The sequence below is a fragment of the Pollachius pollachius genome (assembly GCF_949987615.1).
Source record: "Pollachius pollachius genome assembly, chromosome: 6".
Classification (NCBI taxonomy): domain Eukaryota; kingdom Metazoa; phylum Chordata; class Actinopteri; order Gadiformes; family Gadidae; genus Pollachius; species Pollachius pollachius.
The window spans coordinates 3378844-3395044 of record NC_136939.1 but is presented as its reverse complement, the minus strand read 5'-3'; the positions used below and the strand labels follow the sequence as shown (position 1 = coordinate 3395044).

At 46.3% G+C, this 16201-nt stretch overlaps 2 protein-coding genes across 2 annotated transcripts; one reads left to right on the top strand and one right to left on the bottom strand.

Moving 5' to 3' along the window:
* Positions 1-248: 248 nt before the first annotated feature.
* arl10 (ADP-ribosylation factor-like 10) lies at positions 249-6210 on the top strand (the record flags this gene model as incomplete). The annotated part of the gene is made up of 5 exons (XM_079738988.1): positions 249-924; positions 1022-1356; positions 3340-3538; positions 5653-5828; positions 6055-6210. The coding sequence occupies exons 2-5, from the start codon at positions 1219-1221 to the stop codon at positions 6208-6210; spliced, it is 669 nt and encodes a 222-aa protein (XP_079595114.1). The 5' UTR covers positions 249-924; positions 1022-1218.
* Positions 6211-10284: 4074 nt separating this feature from the next.
* On the bottom strand, positions 10285-15470 carry nop16 (NOP16 nucleolar protein homolog (yeast)). The gene is made up of 5 exons (XM_079738814.1): positions 15292-15470; positions 14816-14924; positions 13961-14018; positions 13605-13711; positions 10285-10879 (listed from the first exon to the last, which is right to left on the bottom strand). Exons 1-5 carry the CDS (start codon positions 15396-15398, stop codon positions 10709-10711), a joined length of 552 nt encoding a protein of 183 aa, XP_079594940.1. The 5' UTR covers positions 15399-15470; the 3' UTR covers positions 10285-10708.
* Positions 15471-16201: the final 731 nt, after the last annotated feature.

The following is a 16201-nucleotide window of genomic DNA, read 5'->3' as shown; positions in this document are numbered from 1 at the left end:
CTCTCTCTCTATATATATATATATATATATATATATATATATATATATATATATATATATATATATATATATGTATTTCTCTCTCACTCTCATAGAATCCACTATAGGCTATTGCTCTCTCTGTATATCTACACTATCACTATGTATTATCTTCTCTATTCTTTACCACTGGAGGTTTTATTAACTGTGGTGACCAAATGGGTTTTCAACTCGTTAGTAGTAGACGGATGTTTTTTTAATACTAGTATCAACAATACTTTATTCTAGAATCTTACAAAATACTTATTCAAATACTTTAATACTCCTAAAATAATACTAAGTTATCTGTCTTGTATTTGCAGACCAAACGGACTCCCAGTCCTCCGGCGCCCTCTAGTGGCCCCGCGGGTTAGGTCAGGAAGAAAGTCGATTCTGCTTGTTGTGGGTTCTAGTCGTTTCCAGTCAATAAAATAGTGTGACCAACTCGATAATTACGCCATGTATCTGAATACAATATTTTTTTCCTGCATAAAGTGTTTTTATCGCTGTTCTCCCGGACTTAAGAGAGATAATGTCAGTGAAGCCTCGGACAGATGGACGGGCGGACAGACAGGTGCGGGCAGACAGGTAGGGATTGTGAGCGGTCAACAGGACGCGTGTCTTTGTTGTTTTGGGCTGAACAGCAAAGAAAAGGGCAAAAAGAGAAAATATAATCGTCTACCGCTAACGAGGATAGGAACAGGGACGGGGAACGCAGAAAATCGCTGCAAGAAAGAGAGCATGGACGAGGAAAAAAGCATCACCCGCTCTTTGGGAAGTAGGACTCAAAGTCCGCTGAACCGAAGAGACCATCGGTGCAGGGCGGCCACCGACCGGAACGGAGGAGGGACCGGGACATGCGCACACAGCTGTCCCCAGACGTGCGAAGTATCCGAGGCTGAAGATGTGAGTATGAGCAGCCCTCCCTGCACCTTCGCACCCGGCTGCCTATCGGTTGACTTTAAGCCCTGCCCTTACAGAGGAGGGACCATCTCTCCTGCAGGTTCCCTGTATCTCAACCCACCACCACCTCACACAGTGTCCGGTCCATGCGGGGATCAGTCTCGGCACTAACCCACCACCACCCACCACATACCACCAACACCGGCTCCCAACTTCACCGTCGCCGCCCGTCCAGAGGCAGCCGTCGGCGTGTCCGGGCAGACCCGTCGCTCTCCGTCCAGCCCCCCCGGGTCTCCCATGGTTTTTCTGCGCCATGTGTCCGTCGCTCTGTCGGCCGCGGCGGCTGCCCTGGGTTCCGCGCTCTTCCTGGCGCTCAACTTCTTCTACCAGAGGGAGCTGTGGAGCCCCCAGGCCGAGTACAGCATGCTGACCGAGGTGAGCAACAGAGGGCTGGACCCGGGCCGCAGGTGGGACGGCGTGGGGTCCTGCTGGGGGAGGACAGAGCGGTTGTGTACTGGCAGGGTTAGCATGAGAGCAACTGCGTTCACACAGACACATAAATATTTAAATATCGAATAAATATAAAGCAATTAATATCAATTCATTTATATAAATGCACGAACATGAATACACAAATATGTGTGTGAATGGCCTGTCCCAAGCTAACTTGATAGTGTGTGTGTGTGCGTGTGCGTGTGCGTGTGTGTGTGTGTGTGAGAAACTTACAGTGGAATCGCACCCCTACCTCGCCAGTGGAAATACCTTGCTCTACAGTTGAGGTAGACAGGAAGAAAGACCTATATGCTGACGATGTGAGTCGTTGAAGGGTACTGGCTAGGATGGTGATGAATAAGGGGAAGGCTTATGGCTATTACCGTTGAATAACAGAAAAGACACGAGTGAAAACACGCAGTATTGAGTGAGTTATGCTCAGGAGATTCATTCAGTAGTATTGGTTCAGCCGCCGTGTCTCGGAGCCTGTTGGGGAGACAGTAAATCCATTCGCCTTCTCACATCACAGGTTAGAAGCTCATTTCAATGCCAAATGGGTCGCTTTAAACGTCATGGAGGGAGAACTTCTAGATTGTTTCTGGAACTTTCTGTGAATATATGAGACCACAAGCACCTGACCTCAAATTATTTTACTGTGTGTGTGTTTGTTCTGGTGTGTACGTGCATGTGTTGTGCGTTTTTATAGAGACACACCTTATCCTGTAAAATATGTAATTTTTGGTGTTAAACACACACGCACGCACACACACACACACACGGCTCCCCCCAACACTGTACACAGATTGCTCACTCTTGACACTACTTGCGATACCCAGTCGGAAGACAATATAGAACCGAGGAGAGAAATAGAGAGCAGACTGTCTTTAGTTCTGCTAGGTATGAATGGGTGAATATCTGCTATGATATATCTGTTTTGAAGGGTTGAATAGGTGGTGTGAAAGGCTGAATATGTGGTGTTAAGGGCTGAATAAGTGTGTGAAAGCCTGAATATGTGGTGTGAATGCTGAATAAGTAGTGTGAAAGGCTGAATTTCTGGTGTGAAAGGCTGAATAAGTTGTGTGAATGGCTGAATATGTGGTGGGAAAGGATGAATATGTCATTTGAATGGCTGAATATGTGGTGTGAAGGGCTGTGCTGAATGTGTGCTGAAGCGAGGCGGTAATGCTGAATAAAAAAGTGCTCCTGACTCCACTGCCAACATCCCTGTCTTCAACTCCTTCATTCTCACTGCCAACATCACTGGCTCATTCTCCTTCATTCTCCCTGCTAACGTCACTGTCTTCCTCTCCTTCATTCTCACTGCTAACTTTGCTGTCTTCAGTCTCACTGCTCTCTCTTCCTCCCTTTATTTCAAACAATCTTCTTATTGAGAAAGAAAGGGAGAGATGGAGAGAGCAGGGAAACTGAATGATTGAGAGACTTCCTATCCCTCCTCTTATTCTTGCTCAAATTCCCTCTGTCCCTCTCTTTCCACGGCTCCGCACACACAGGACGATCTCATCATTAAGGAGCAGGTAGGGGTTAGATAGTGAATACAGATCCCGGTCATTGAGGACCAGGTAGGGGTAAGACAGTAAATACAGATCCCGGTCATTGAGGAGCAGGTAGGGGTTAGACAGTGAACACAGATCCCTGACATTTAGGAGCAGGTAAGGGTTAGACAGTGAACACATAATTTCATTAAGGAGCAGGTAGGGGTTTGACAGTACAGAGACAGGTCATTAAGGAGCAGGTAGGGGTTAGAAAGTAAAGAGACAGGTCATGAAGGAGCAGGTAGGGGTTAGACAGTACAGAGACAGGTCATTAAGGAGCAGGTAGGGGTTAGACAGTACAGAGACAGGTCATTGAGGAGCAGGTAGGGGTTAGACGGTGCGTCTAACCTCGACTCTGACCGCTGACCCCCAGGAGTCGCGGGCGGAGGATAAGAAGCAGCAGGTCCTGGTCCTGGGATTGGACGGCGCCGGGAAGAGCAGCCTATTGCACTGTCTCACCTTAGGGGGCGGGGCTCCAGGGGGCGTCGCCAGGCCGGGGCACCGCCGTCCAACCAGAGGCTTCAACTTCATGAGCCTGCGAGGCTCCGCCCACCAGCTGGACTTCCTGGAAAGTAAGATGCCTTGTAGAACCACAACCTCTTCCTTTAGAACCCCAACCTCTTCCTTTAGAACCACAACCTGTTCCTTTAGAACCCCAACCTCTTCCTTTAGAACCACAACCTCTTCATTTAGAACTACAACCTCTTCATTTAGAACTACTACCTCTTCATTTAGAACTACAACCTCTTCCTTTAGAACTACTACCTCTTCCTTTAGAACTACAACCTCTTTCTTCCTTTAGAACTACAACCTGTGCTTCTAGGAACTATTGCTGTGTTGGTGTGTAGCGGGATGTGAAGTGGGCGTCGGAACGCTTTACCTTCACGATCCAGTTTCAGTACGAAGTCGGAAAAACTCTTTGTCGATAGCGCCTGGGACATTCCAATGGGATTCACTTTAACACAGCTAATAACTACACGATAACAATGTTTTTTAATGCCATAGGTTTAAATAAGCCATTTGTATATTGATGTTACTAAAAAACATCATGTCAACGGGTTAGTAATACTAAGTAATACTAGGGGTTATATATATGCCCAAAAACTACGCTTTGGGCGGCCATGCCGAAATCATAATTTGGAAATCCCCGGTTCCTACTTATAACTAAATGTGTGTGTGTGTGTGTGTGTGTGTGTGTGTGTGTGTGTGTGTGTGTGTGTGTGTGTGTGTGTGTGTGTGTGCGTGTGTGTGTGTGTGTGTGAAATGCCCCATGATGTGTGCAAGTTCAGACAGACACTGAGAGAGACAGATAAAAGAGGTAAAAGAGGATCGGCTAAAACTTTGGCCATCTATATGAAATACATAAACAGTACAATATATTGTCTGACGGCCCCTTCATGCTAGAAGTCCCTATCAGGGGACCAAGTCTCACGCCATCAGGACCCCCTAACTGAGCCCAAAGGGACGTCCTAAACCCCAGCTCTGCGCCTGGTCTCTTTGGGGTTCCCCGGGTCAGGGACCAATGGGCATAAGGGATTATTGTCTCTGTGTCTCTTTCTGCGGCCTGTATAGTCGCCATTCTTCTCCACATTCAAACCAAACGACCCAGAGGTCTCTGGGAGGGGCGAGGCCGGGGGGGGCGGTTTGCAGGTCGCCGGGGCAACGGACGCCCGTTCGTCAGCAAACACATCGCAGGAGCTGTTTACCTACCCCCCATCGGCACCAGCCCAAACCACGTCCCCATCCTGTTGCCTAGCAACCGCCTCCATGGAGACACCAGATGCTGACCCGCGGGTCTTTGAAGAAATCTGCGCTGGTGTGGAGTCAGAGTTTAGCTGCAGTTGACTAGATCAGACCAGAGGAGACTAGTTTGGATTCAGAGCGCGGTTAGAGTTGACTAGATGAGACTAGTTGAGAGATTAAACTAGTGTTGATTCAGAGCCTGGTTAGAGTAGACCAGATGAGACTAGTTGACAGTTGACTGGATTCGATTAGACTAGTGTGGTTTCAGATAGTGGTTAGAGTACACTAGATGAGACTAGTTGAGCGTTGACTGGATTGGATTAGACTAGTGTGGATAATGAGCATGGTTAGAGTAGATCAAGTAAGACTAGTTAAAAGTTTACTATGTATAAGGGATTTGAATAGACTGGATTAAATTCGATATTATGTAACCTATGGATTACATGTTTCCTATTACATATTCAGTTATATAACTCAACTCAAAATAAAAGCACGACTTCAGATGAAGCAAACATCTGCCAGATCTTTGAAATGAGTTCTGGTGCTGCAGCAGATGTGAGGACTGTCTGTTTGCTGGTATTCCCTTCTGAGTTCTTCTGGGAGCCATTAGTTCAGCAGATGAATGAATGAGGACTCTTCATGTCTTCAGAGCCCTCTGGGGTCTATGAACCAGCAGATACCCATGAAGCTACTGGAGCTCGATCCGGCTGCTAAGTAAACATCTCACCCCTATTTCAAACTACTAGGTTTATAGTCCAGAAAGAGCATGCTAGGGCTGCTACCTATGCTAGCCCCCTAGCCTGATATGAGTATGATATTGGTGAGGGTAAAACAATGCTATGTTTCTGCGCTAGCACCCTAGCCTGGTGATGCTAAAATAGAGTATTTGAGTGTGATATTGACGATCGTGAAACAACATGAAAACTCTGTTTCTGTGCTGTAGTCGGGGGTGACCAGGAGCTGCGGTGCTATTGGCTGGAGTACCTGAGGAAGACGGACATCCTCGTGTACGTGGTTGACGCCTCCGACCGCCAGCGCCTCCCGCTGGCCAGACAGGAACTGCAGCTCCTGCTGAAGATGGAGCGGCATCTGCCAGTGGTGGTGCTGGCTAACAAACAGGTAGGCTACGTCAGCAAAGTGCTTGTATAGCATACTAAACTACTGGCATTGTTTTAATATACTATAACATAGTTTAGCATAGCATAGCGCAGCATAGAAAAGAGTACCATGGCCAGGCCAGCTGACACAGATTTTACGATGTTATGCTGTAATATTATAAACGTTTACAGCACCTGTATAGTGATTCAGGAGCTGTCCAGGTAAGAGGTGTTTCTGTCTGTCCCAGGACCAGGCCGATGCTTTGGGTGTTACTGAGCTCCATGAGGGGCTCTCTCTGGGCTCCGTGAACCAGGACCGACGCCTCTTCCTCCTGGCTACCCAGCTGGGGAGCTCTGCTGTCGGCCTGGAGGCCCTGCAAGACCTGCTGCTGATGCTGCACTGAGGCGGAGGAGGTGGAGGAGGAGAGGTGAAAGAGAGGGAGGTGGAGGAGGAGGAGCAGAGAGAGGGGAAGAGAGGGAGGTACAGGAGAAGGAGGAGAGAGAGGCAGAGGTGGAAAAAAGAGGGAGGTGGAGGAGAGAGGGGGGAGAGGTGGAAGAGAGGGAGGAGAAGTAGGAGAGAGAGGAGGGAGGTGGAGGAGGAGAGAGGAAGGGGGTGGAAGGGAGGGAGGTGGAGGAGGAGAGAGGGGGGAGAATAGGGAGCAAGAGATGAGGACAGGGAGGAGATGGCCGCTCACAGTGGGAGGTGTAGAGTTGGATGAGCAGGAGATGGATGAAAAGGAAAGTGATGTGATTCTCCTCCTCAGGCGTGTTCCTCTCCTAGCGTGTTCGCTGCCGGCTGTAGTTACTCTCAAGGTTTTGTTCCCAGCTCTACTGTATGCATTTGAATGCTAATGCTAGATATGTGTTGGTTTTAACCTGTCTTGTGTTGCTTTACCTGAATGTGTTGCCCTGGTGAAACTCTGTGGTGATTCCTCATTAGACACTCTCCCCATGCAGCTTTGAACATTTCAGTCATTTATAGAACTTGTTCCATTCCATCCATCTATTGCTAATAAACAAATAGCAATCTGCCAAATAAGGGTAAGATCAAATCGTTTTAGACTGATGAATACTTTTTAATGACTTAGCGTCTTAGCCCAAGAGGTTATGCTTTGTACTGCTTATAAAGAAAGATTCCTGTTTGTGTATAAAGTTTATAAATTTATTTCTGCTTGGTATTTTATGTTCTGTGTTGACTGTGTTTAAAACGGTTTGGAAATCGGGTTTAAACATGGTGCGAATTTATAATTAAAAATCACTGTACTAACAAGAACTACAAATGACATCAAAACATCAATGAGGATGAGGGAGACAAATAAACTAAACTATTATTCCAACGGAACGTAAACCAACTAGTTAACTCACAAAAGGTGCTGTGAGTTAAAGCCATAATACTGCACCAATAGCATCAATAACTCTTCAACCGTAACCACTACCAACCAGAAGACCTTTCCAGTCACTCACAGACGCTCAGACTAGAACAGAAACGCCTCGTAAGATGGGCGGAACATCCTGTTGGTTCAGAAGGACCCGTGTTGCTAGGAGACACACACAAGGATGTGTATGTTGTTCTTATTAGATCATTGGTTCTCAAAGTGCGGCCCGCGGGCCAATGGCCGCCCGCAGAAACATTCCTGGCGGCCCGCAATGACATACAGATGTAAGTAAAAATAAAAATATATATATAGATTTTTATTATTATATCAATATTAATTTAAACAAATAAATAAATATAAAGAGAAAAGTCGACTCTCTAGCTTTCAATTAAATCCTGTTACATTTGTTAGTTTTAATCCCACTGTTCATTACATGTTTTTTTTCACCACTGGGATGCTGACGGCGTTTCCCGCCTGATTTTTTTTCCTTTGGTGGCCCTCAGTCAAAATTCGGGTTCCTAAATTGGCCCTCAGCTGTCAAAAGAACCCTGGGATTAGATACATTAGATACATTACACAACACGTTGCACTAAGGGACGCACACTGAATTCTGTACGTTCTTATCAGAGACGTGTTGTGTAGAGACACACAACATGTTGTACTGGGAGACGCACACAGGGATGTATACGTTGTTCTCATCAGATACATGTGCTGTGTAGAGACACACAACATGTTGTACTGGGAGACGCACACAGGGATGTATACGTTGTTCTCATCATACATGTGCTGTGTAGAGAAACACAACATGTTGTACTGGGAGACGCACACAGGGATGTATACGTTGTTCTCATCAGATACATGTGCTGTGTAGAGACACACAACATGTTGTACTGGGAGACGCACACAGGGATGTATACGTTGTTCTCATCAGATACATGTGCTGTGTAGAGACACACAACATGTTGTACTGGGAGACGCACACAGGGATGTATACGTTGTTCTCATCAGATACATGTGCTGTGTAGAGACACACAACATGTTGTACTGGGAGACGCACACAGGGATGTATACGTTGTTCTCATCAGATACATGTGCTGTGTAGAGACAGACAACATGTTGTACTGGGAGACACACACAGGGATGTATACGTTGTTCTCATCAGATACATGTGCTGTGTAGAGACACACAACATGTTGTACTGGGAGACACACACAGGGATGTATACGTTGTTCTCATCAGATACATGTGCTGTGTAGAGACACACAACATGTTGTACTGGGAGACACACACAGGGATGTATACGTTGTTCTTATCAGATACATGTGCTGTGTAGAGACACATGTGGTCCTAGGAGACACACACAGATCTGGACGTTGTTCTTATCAGACGTATGTTCTGTGTAGAGAAACACAACATGGTGTACTAGAAGACAGGGATCTATACGTTCTTATCAGATACATGTGCTGTGTAGAGACACACAGGCTTGTGTACATTGCTCTTATCAGAGATGTATGTTCTGTGTAGAGGGACACAGCACGTTGCACAGGGACAGGGAAAGCCTTTTTAACAGGACGAACAGAGAATCACTTCTGTTCTACTTTGACCTCCAACGTCATTATGTTTTACAGCAAAGTCAATAGACAATTCCCTTGGATTCTGAAAGACGAAAACTGCATATTATCTCCCTCTCTCTCATACGGCCTTGTCTCGTCAAGGTTTTAATATGACAGTCGGTTTATTCCTCATACCCAGTACCAAAGGTATTCTTTTAACCAGTACTAAACATATTCCTCACAACATAAACCAGTACTAAACATATTCCTCACAACACAAACCAGTACTAAACATATTCATCCTAACCAGAACTAAGGATATTCTTCCTATCACAAACCAGTCCAAAAAAGTATTCCACCTAACCAGTTCTAAATCTATTTCTCAAAACGTATAACTCCAAACCAGTGCAGAAGATATTCCCACGCTAATGGATCATAATTCATCGAGCCCTAAGCCCTGTCTTGAGTGTTGAGAGTCTTGGTATGTTTCAGATACAGGAGATATAGTCATAAATAATGCATGACCGTCCACACAACATGCACAGGTCGGGCCTATCTGGAGCAGCCATGGTAGCCTATGGATATAAACATGATGTACAGCCAGGCCCGGCGCTATATAATATGACGCTCTAGGCGACATTTCCGAGAGGGGGGGGGGGGGGGGAAGCTTCATCGAAACGTGTTTGGACAGCATGTTTTATTTCACTCGTTTCATTAAAATTCATTAATTAATGAAGACCGCCACTAGGGGGTGCCCCCAACGCTTTTGTCGCCCCGAACACATTTGCCGCCCTAGGCGACCGCCTAGTTCGCCTATGCCTAGCGTCGGCCCTGTGTACAGCCGGCCTGTGGGACAGGCATCTCCTGCAGGCCAAGGGCTCTGTGTACCTGCAGGGGCGGGGCCTACCTCCTCCAGGCTAAGGGCTCTGTGTACCTGCAGGGGCGGGGCCTACCTCCTCCAGGCTAAGGGCTCTGTGTACCTGCAGGGGCGGGGCCTACCTCCTGCAGGCTAAGGGCTCTGTGTACCTGCAGGGGCGGGGCCTACCTCCTGCAGGCTAAGGGCTCTGTGTACCTGCAGGGGCGGGGCCTACCTCCTGCAGGCTAAGGGCTCTGTGTACCTGCAGGGGCGGGGCCTACCTCCTGCAGGCTAAGGGCTCTGTGTACCTGCAGGGGCGGGGCCTACCTCCTCCAGGCTAAGGGCTCTGTGTACCTGCAGGGGCGGGGCCTACCTCCTGCAGGTGGTGGACCCTCTGACCCAACCCCACGTTAAACACACAACCTGCGTTAGTGCGTAGAGCGAGAGCCAACAGAAAAACATGTCTCACTGGAGGAAGTTGCCTCCGCAGTAGGAAACAGGGCTGAGAGGAGATTTTAGAAATAGATACACACACGGTTTGTAGTTCACACAATAAATCCATCCGGTTCAGGATTAAAAAGACGTGGGCGGTCCAGACCATGCTTAGAACAGGAGAGAGAAGACGGCGTGATCGACGTGAAACAAGACGGGAAAACTCAAACTTCCGAAAGGAGAAACAGACCAAGAAGCAAATTGCCTTCGGAAACAAATTTATTGTTGCATAATGACAACTTGTATTATAGAAACATCACAAAAACAAAATTGACCAGCTCTGTATAGAAGTAAAATACTTAAGTTGTAGAATGCAGAACCACGTTCAGGAACTGTAGACCCATTCTACGTTGTGTGGATCTCTTGCTAGTTTCCACACGCAGTCCAGTAGTCCGGGAGTTTCGCGTCCATTTCCAGAGAGAAAGTGTCGTTAAGCGGCCATCTTGTTTACATCCGGCCCATATGAAGCACCGGACCGCCGGCATTACCGCACACATTGGGACATGATACCCCCAGACGGACCCTTCTGTCTGGGGCTGAGTCAGAGGACAAGGGGAGGGGGGGAACGACTGGTTATAGCAGGTAGCGACTGGATGGAGGCCACTTGCTTCTCTGTGGGTTAGCATTAGCAGACAATGACTGGAGGCTGTGAGCTGCTCTGTGGGCTAGCATTAGGAGCTAGCGACTGGATGAAGGCGTTGTAGAGCTTTGGGTGACAGCGCTTGTACTCGTTCACTTTCCTCTGGATCTGCTTGGGCGTGTCCTGGTAGTAGTTCTTCTCATCCCGCGCCATGGCCTACACAACACAAACACACAACAAATACACACATCATCAACCCATGGCCTACACAACAGAGACACATCAAATACACACATCACCAACCCATGGCCTACACAACACAGAGACACAACAAATACACACATCACCAACCCATGGCCTACACAACACAAACCCACAACAAATACACATCACCAACCCATGGCCTACACAACAGAGACACATCAAATACACACATCACCAACCCATGGCCTACACAACACAGAGACACAACAAATACACACATCACCAACCCATGGCCTACACAACACAGAGACACATCAAATACACACATCACCAACCCATGCCCTACACAACACAAACCCACAACAAATACACACATCACCAACCCATGGCCTACACAACACAGAGACACAACAAATACACACATCACCAACCCATGGCCTACACAACACAGAGACACAACAAATACACACATCACCAACCCATGGCCTACACAACACAGAGACACATCAAATACACACATCACCAACCCATGCCCTACACAACACAGAGACACAACAAATACACACATCACCAACCCATGGCCTACACAACACAGCGACACAACAAATACACATCACCAACCCATGGCCTACACAACAGAGACACATCAAATACACACATCACCAACCCATGGCCTACACAACACAGAGACACAACAAATACACACATCACCAACCCATGGCCTACACAACACAGAGACACAACAAATACACACATCACCAACCCATGGCCTACACAACACAGAGACACAACAAATACACACATCACCAACCCATGGCCTACACAACACAAATACACACATCACCAACCCATGGCCTACACAACACAGACACAACAAATACACACATCACCAACCCATGGCCTACACAAAACAGACACAACAAATACACACATTACCCCATGGCCTATACCAGGGGTTTTCAAAGTATGAGAGAGTGAGCCCTCCCTCAGAGAACAAATTTCAGCTGAGCCCCCCCCCCCCCCCCCCCAAAATTATTTTCTAAATCCCTGTGTTTTGAAAGATCTTTTAATTATTTTAGACATTTTAAACATCTGATCATATTTGAAACATCTCTGATCATATTTTACACATTTTAAACATCTCTGATCATATTTTATTTTTAAACATTTTAAACATTTTTGAAACATTCTAAACATCTTAGCGCGTTTTTAAACACATTTTAACATCTTTATCTAAGCATGTTTTTACTTAACGTTTTTGAAATACATTTGAACATCTTAATCTGTAAACTGCCAGTTAAGCCTCCTTTTTAGCTCACCTCTACTTTAGTGCGAGCAATGAGTTTGCGGAGCTGTGTTCGAAATCGTTCCCTATCACGGATATAGTGCACTATATAGGGTGCTCACCATTTTGTAGTGGTGTTCGAATTCTCAGTGGTAAATTTCACACACTATAAAGTAGACTTAAAATACTATATATATAATTTGAGTGAACATACGATGTTCCCTACATGTTACTCCTGTATACCACAGTGCAATGCATGTGTTTTTCCGGAGGAGAAGAAGCTGAATAATAACGAAAACGTATACATTTAATGATGGAGTCTCCGGCTTTCGTTTAGAAATGTCAACAATTTATTTGGGATTTAACATAGAAAATATAACATTCAAAATTAATTTAAAAAAACTTGATCAAGGAAATGTAACATTCAACATCAATACAACCTCCAGTTTTCCTCGTGGGTGCCCGGTTTCTCTACATGATGTGGGCGCATCTGTCTGCGTCACACAAATACCCGGCGCATTTACTGACGCAAAAGACGTTTAGAAAGGTTCAGCGTAGTGTCCGAATTCTCGTTTGTTCGTTCTCTATATAGTGCACTATATCATAAACACTATATAGGGAATAGTGAGCGAGTGAATAGGGAACGATTTTGAACACAGCGCGTCTTCGCTGTGAAGACGCGCTGTGTCAGTTTTTTCTGTTACTTTTTCTGGTTTCTTTTTTTCTCACGTCGCGCCCCCCCTGAAGAACTCTGGCGCCCCCCAGGGGAGGCGCGCCTCACAGTTTGAAAACCACTGGCCTATACAACACAGACACACACATCACCCTTGGCCTACACAACACAAACACACAACATCAACCCATGGCCTACACAACACTGACACACAACATCACCCTATGGCCTACACAACACAGACGCATAACATCGCCCCATGGCCTACACCTCACAAATACACAACAAAAGCACATCAACCCATGGCATACACAACACACAACATCAACCATGGCCTACACAACACAAACACACAACATCAACTCATGGACTTATGCATCACAGACAGTCATACGCATCACAGACACACCGTAGCATCACAGACACACCGTAGCATCACAGACACACCGTAGCATCACAGACACACCGTAGCATCACAGACACACCGTACGCACCAGACACACCGTAGCATCACAGACACACCGTACGCATCACAGACACACAGTAGCATCACAGACACACCGTAGCATCACAGACACACCGTAGCATCGCAGACACACCGTAGCATCGCAGACACACCGTAGCATCGCAGACACACCGTAGCATCGCAGACAGTCCGTACATCACAGACAGACCCTACATCACAGACAGAGCCTACACCACAGACAGTCCGTACATCGCAGACAGACCCTACATCACAGACACACCATACATCAAAGACAGACCCCTGGTGGTCTCACCTTGTAGTCCTCCCCGTGTTCCCGCACCATGTGCTGAACGAAGTCGATCAGGTCTCGGGACAAGCTCTTGTCATCGTCAAACCGCTGGCTAGCCTCCTCCTCCATCTCTGATCACAACAACAGAAGAGACGCAAAGGTCAGGCGCAAAGGTCACACACACACACACACACACTCTAAATCCATGCATGCAGCTACTCTATAGACAGATAGATAACAACTTTATTAATACCCTAGAGGGGAAATTCCTTAAAGCCGGGATCAACAGTACTTCATCATGTTAAACTCCTCATGCAGCAGGGGGCTTGAACTAGAGTTACTATTAAAGATGATCAAATATTAAAATCACAGCTCCTCACTCCGCAACACGTAGGGCTTGGTTACGACTGGGGCAGCGGGCGTCCGGGCAAAGCCGGTCTGAAAGAGACAAAACAATAGGATCGGTTTACTCTTTATTCTGAAGAAAAAGCATGATCACATCAGAGAGACATCAAAGTTAACAGTAGTGTTTTTAAAGTATCGAACCAAAACATAACCCCAGCCTCCCTCCAAAAACACAGGAGTAGCTCGCTAGCTTTAGCAAGGCTAGAAGACCTAGCAGGTCTTCAACACAGAAGACCTACAGGAGTAGCGTCCATCATTTGTTTGGGCCAGATTAATTGATTGGACGGTCTTATTACAGATTACCACACATACATCTTATTTTTTTCAGGGTTTTTCGCCAGAGCATTTCATTTATTGATTGTTATCGGAACGTAGAGATCGTTTCTAGAAATATGACAACAAATGCTTCTTAAACCAATTGGCTGCCCTTAAACAAAATGGATGCAGGAAAATCGTTTAAGCACAGATCTGGCTGGAGAACAGGCCTCAGATATCAGAGAGCCTCAAGCTGAGAGAGACCCTGGCTGGTGGGTCTCCCAACAGCTCGATCACTGAAGCCTTAGACGTCCAAGGAGCAAAGAACATGTTGATGGATGCTGAATAATGATCGCTCTCAAAACACCAAAATTCGGCAATTCAGCTCCAGCGTTTTACCACAACCTGGTCATGTAACGTTCATTGTTTTGTCCATTTTATCATCTGCACTTTATCATCAAAAACACTTCTGTTTTTGTCATCCATTTGCTACACACTTTAACCACTCGGGCATAAAGCAGCGACAAGGGGGGGGGGGGGGGGGGGGGGGGGGGGGGGGGGAGGCGGGGTCTGACCTCGGGGTTCCGGATGGGCTGCGAGTGGTTGGGGTCGAAGGCCAGGCCCATGTCCTCCAGGTTCTTGTTGCTGGTCTTGTAGTTGTCCCACGCGTGCCTGATGCTTTTACTGGTGGGGGAGGGATTAAGTACGTCACTCAACTACATCCGTTCATCCAAGATTCATAATCACTTCGTTCATTAATGTAAACTATGTACAGTAGACGCATCTGAAAGAAGACTATTCAAGCCCACACTTTCATGGAGTGTGGTGATGAGTGATAATGAGGTCAATGGCATTTGTATTCAATATTTGATATTATGTTGGATCAAACAGCGATCGGTAGACCTGATCAATAGATGCGCGATTAATGACTATGAAATACATATATATATATATGAGTGTGATATAAAAGGATGTTGTAATATAAAGTCTTTGTATCCTGGTGGTGTATGGTGGGCTTGTGAGCCAGCAGCCGCATCGTGTCCGGACTTACTCTTCTATCCTCGGTCTGGACTTCTTCATGAACTGTTTCTTCTGCTTCTTCCTGTCCTTGTCGTAGTCATACTTCTTTCTGTGGCTGTTCTTCTTGGCTTTCGGCATGGTGGATGAGATGAAAGCTCTCGATCACTCGAAGAACACAACGATGCGCTTGTTGACAACGTGTGGAACCCGGAAGAGACGGAAACGCGTGGTACGCGGCACCGCCTCCTTCTTACCTCTGACCTTTCTAACGTTTCTATCATTGATCCAATATTTATTTTCCCATTACGGTGCTTCGTTTAAACTTTTTTTTACGTCAAAATGGCAGTCATTTTTTTAAACGTTTACTTATTTTCAGTGAGGGTTTATACAGTCATGAAACTACAGCCTGCACCTCCTACGGACCGCCTCTAGGTGTCGCTTTAGAGCCAACATACGCCTTACACCAGTGGTACTCAAATGGTGGTACGCGTACCCCTACGGGTACTTTTGAGAACTAGAGGGGGTACTCAGAAAGAACGAAAAAAACCTCTTCTAACCCCGAGCATGTTTCAATTCTGAAAGCTAGAAAAATCGAGAAAATGGACAAGTGGTTGAAATGTAAATCCAATCTGCAAGAAGCACAGGCCCATGTTTCTCACTAAATTGTGAGTATTTGCACCCTTTTAACATTCATGTTTACACTGCCAAAGAGAACGCACATACTTATGTTTATATTTTTATCTCCCAATTTCTTTTTGCTGCGTGAAGGGGACACGCAGCTGAAAAAAAATAGTTAGAGGGAGTACACTAGTAGAAAACGTTTGAGAACCACTGCCTTACGAGACCAATTAGACCGCTAGGTGTCGCTAGAGAGAGCCATTAACCTACAGCTTGCACAATCAATTAGACCGCTAGATGTGGCTATATACAAAATAGAAACC

Coding starts and splice junctions, on each gene's coding strand:
- nop16 (XM_079738814.1), bottom strand. CDS start 15,398: ATGCCGAAAGCCAAGAAGAACAGCCACAGAAAGAAGTATGACTACGAC. Junction 14,019..14,815: donor AGCCCATCCGGAACCCCGAG/GTCAGACCCCGC, acceptor TGTCTCTTTCAG/ACCGGCTTTGCCCGGACGCC. Junction 10,880..13,604: donor AACACGGGGAGGACTACAAG/GTGAGACCACCA, acceptor TGTGTTGTGTAG/GCCATGGCGCGGGATGAGAA.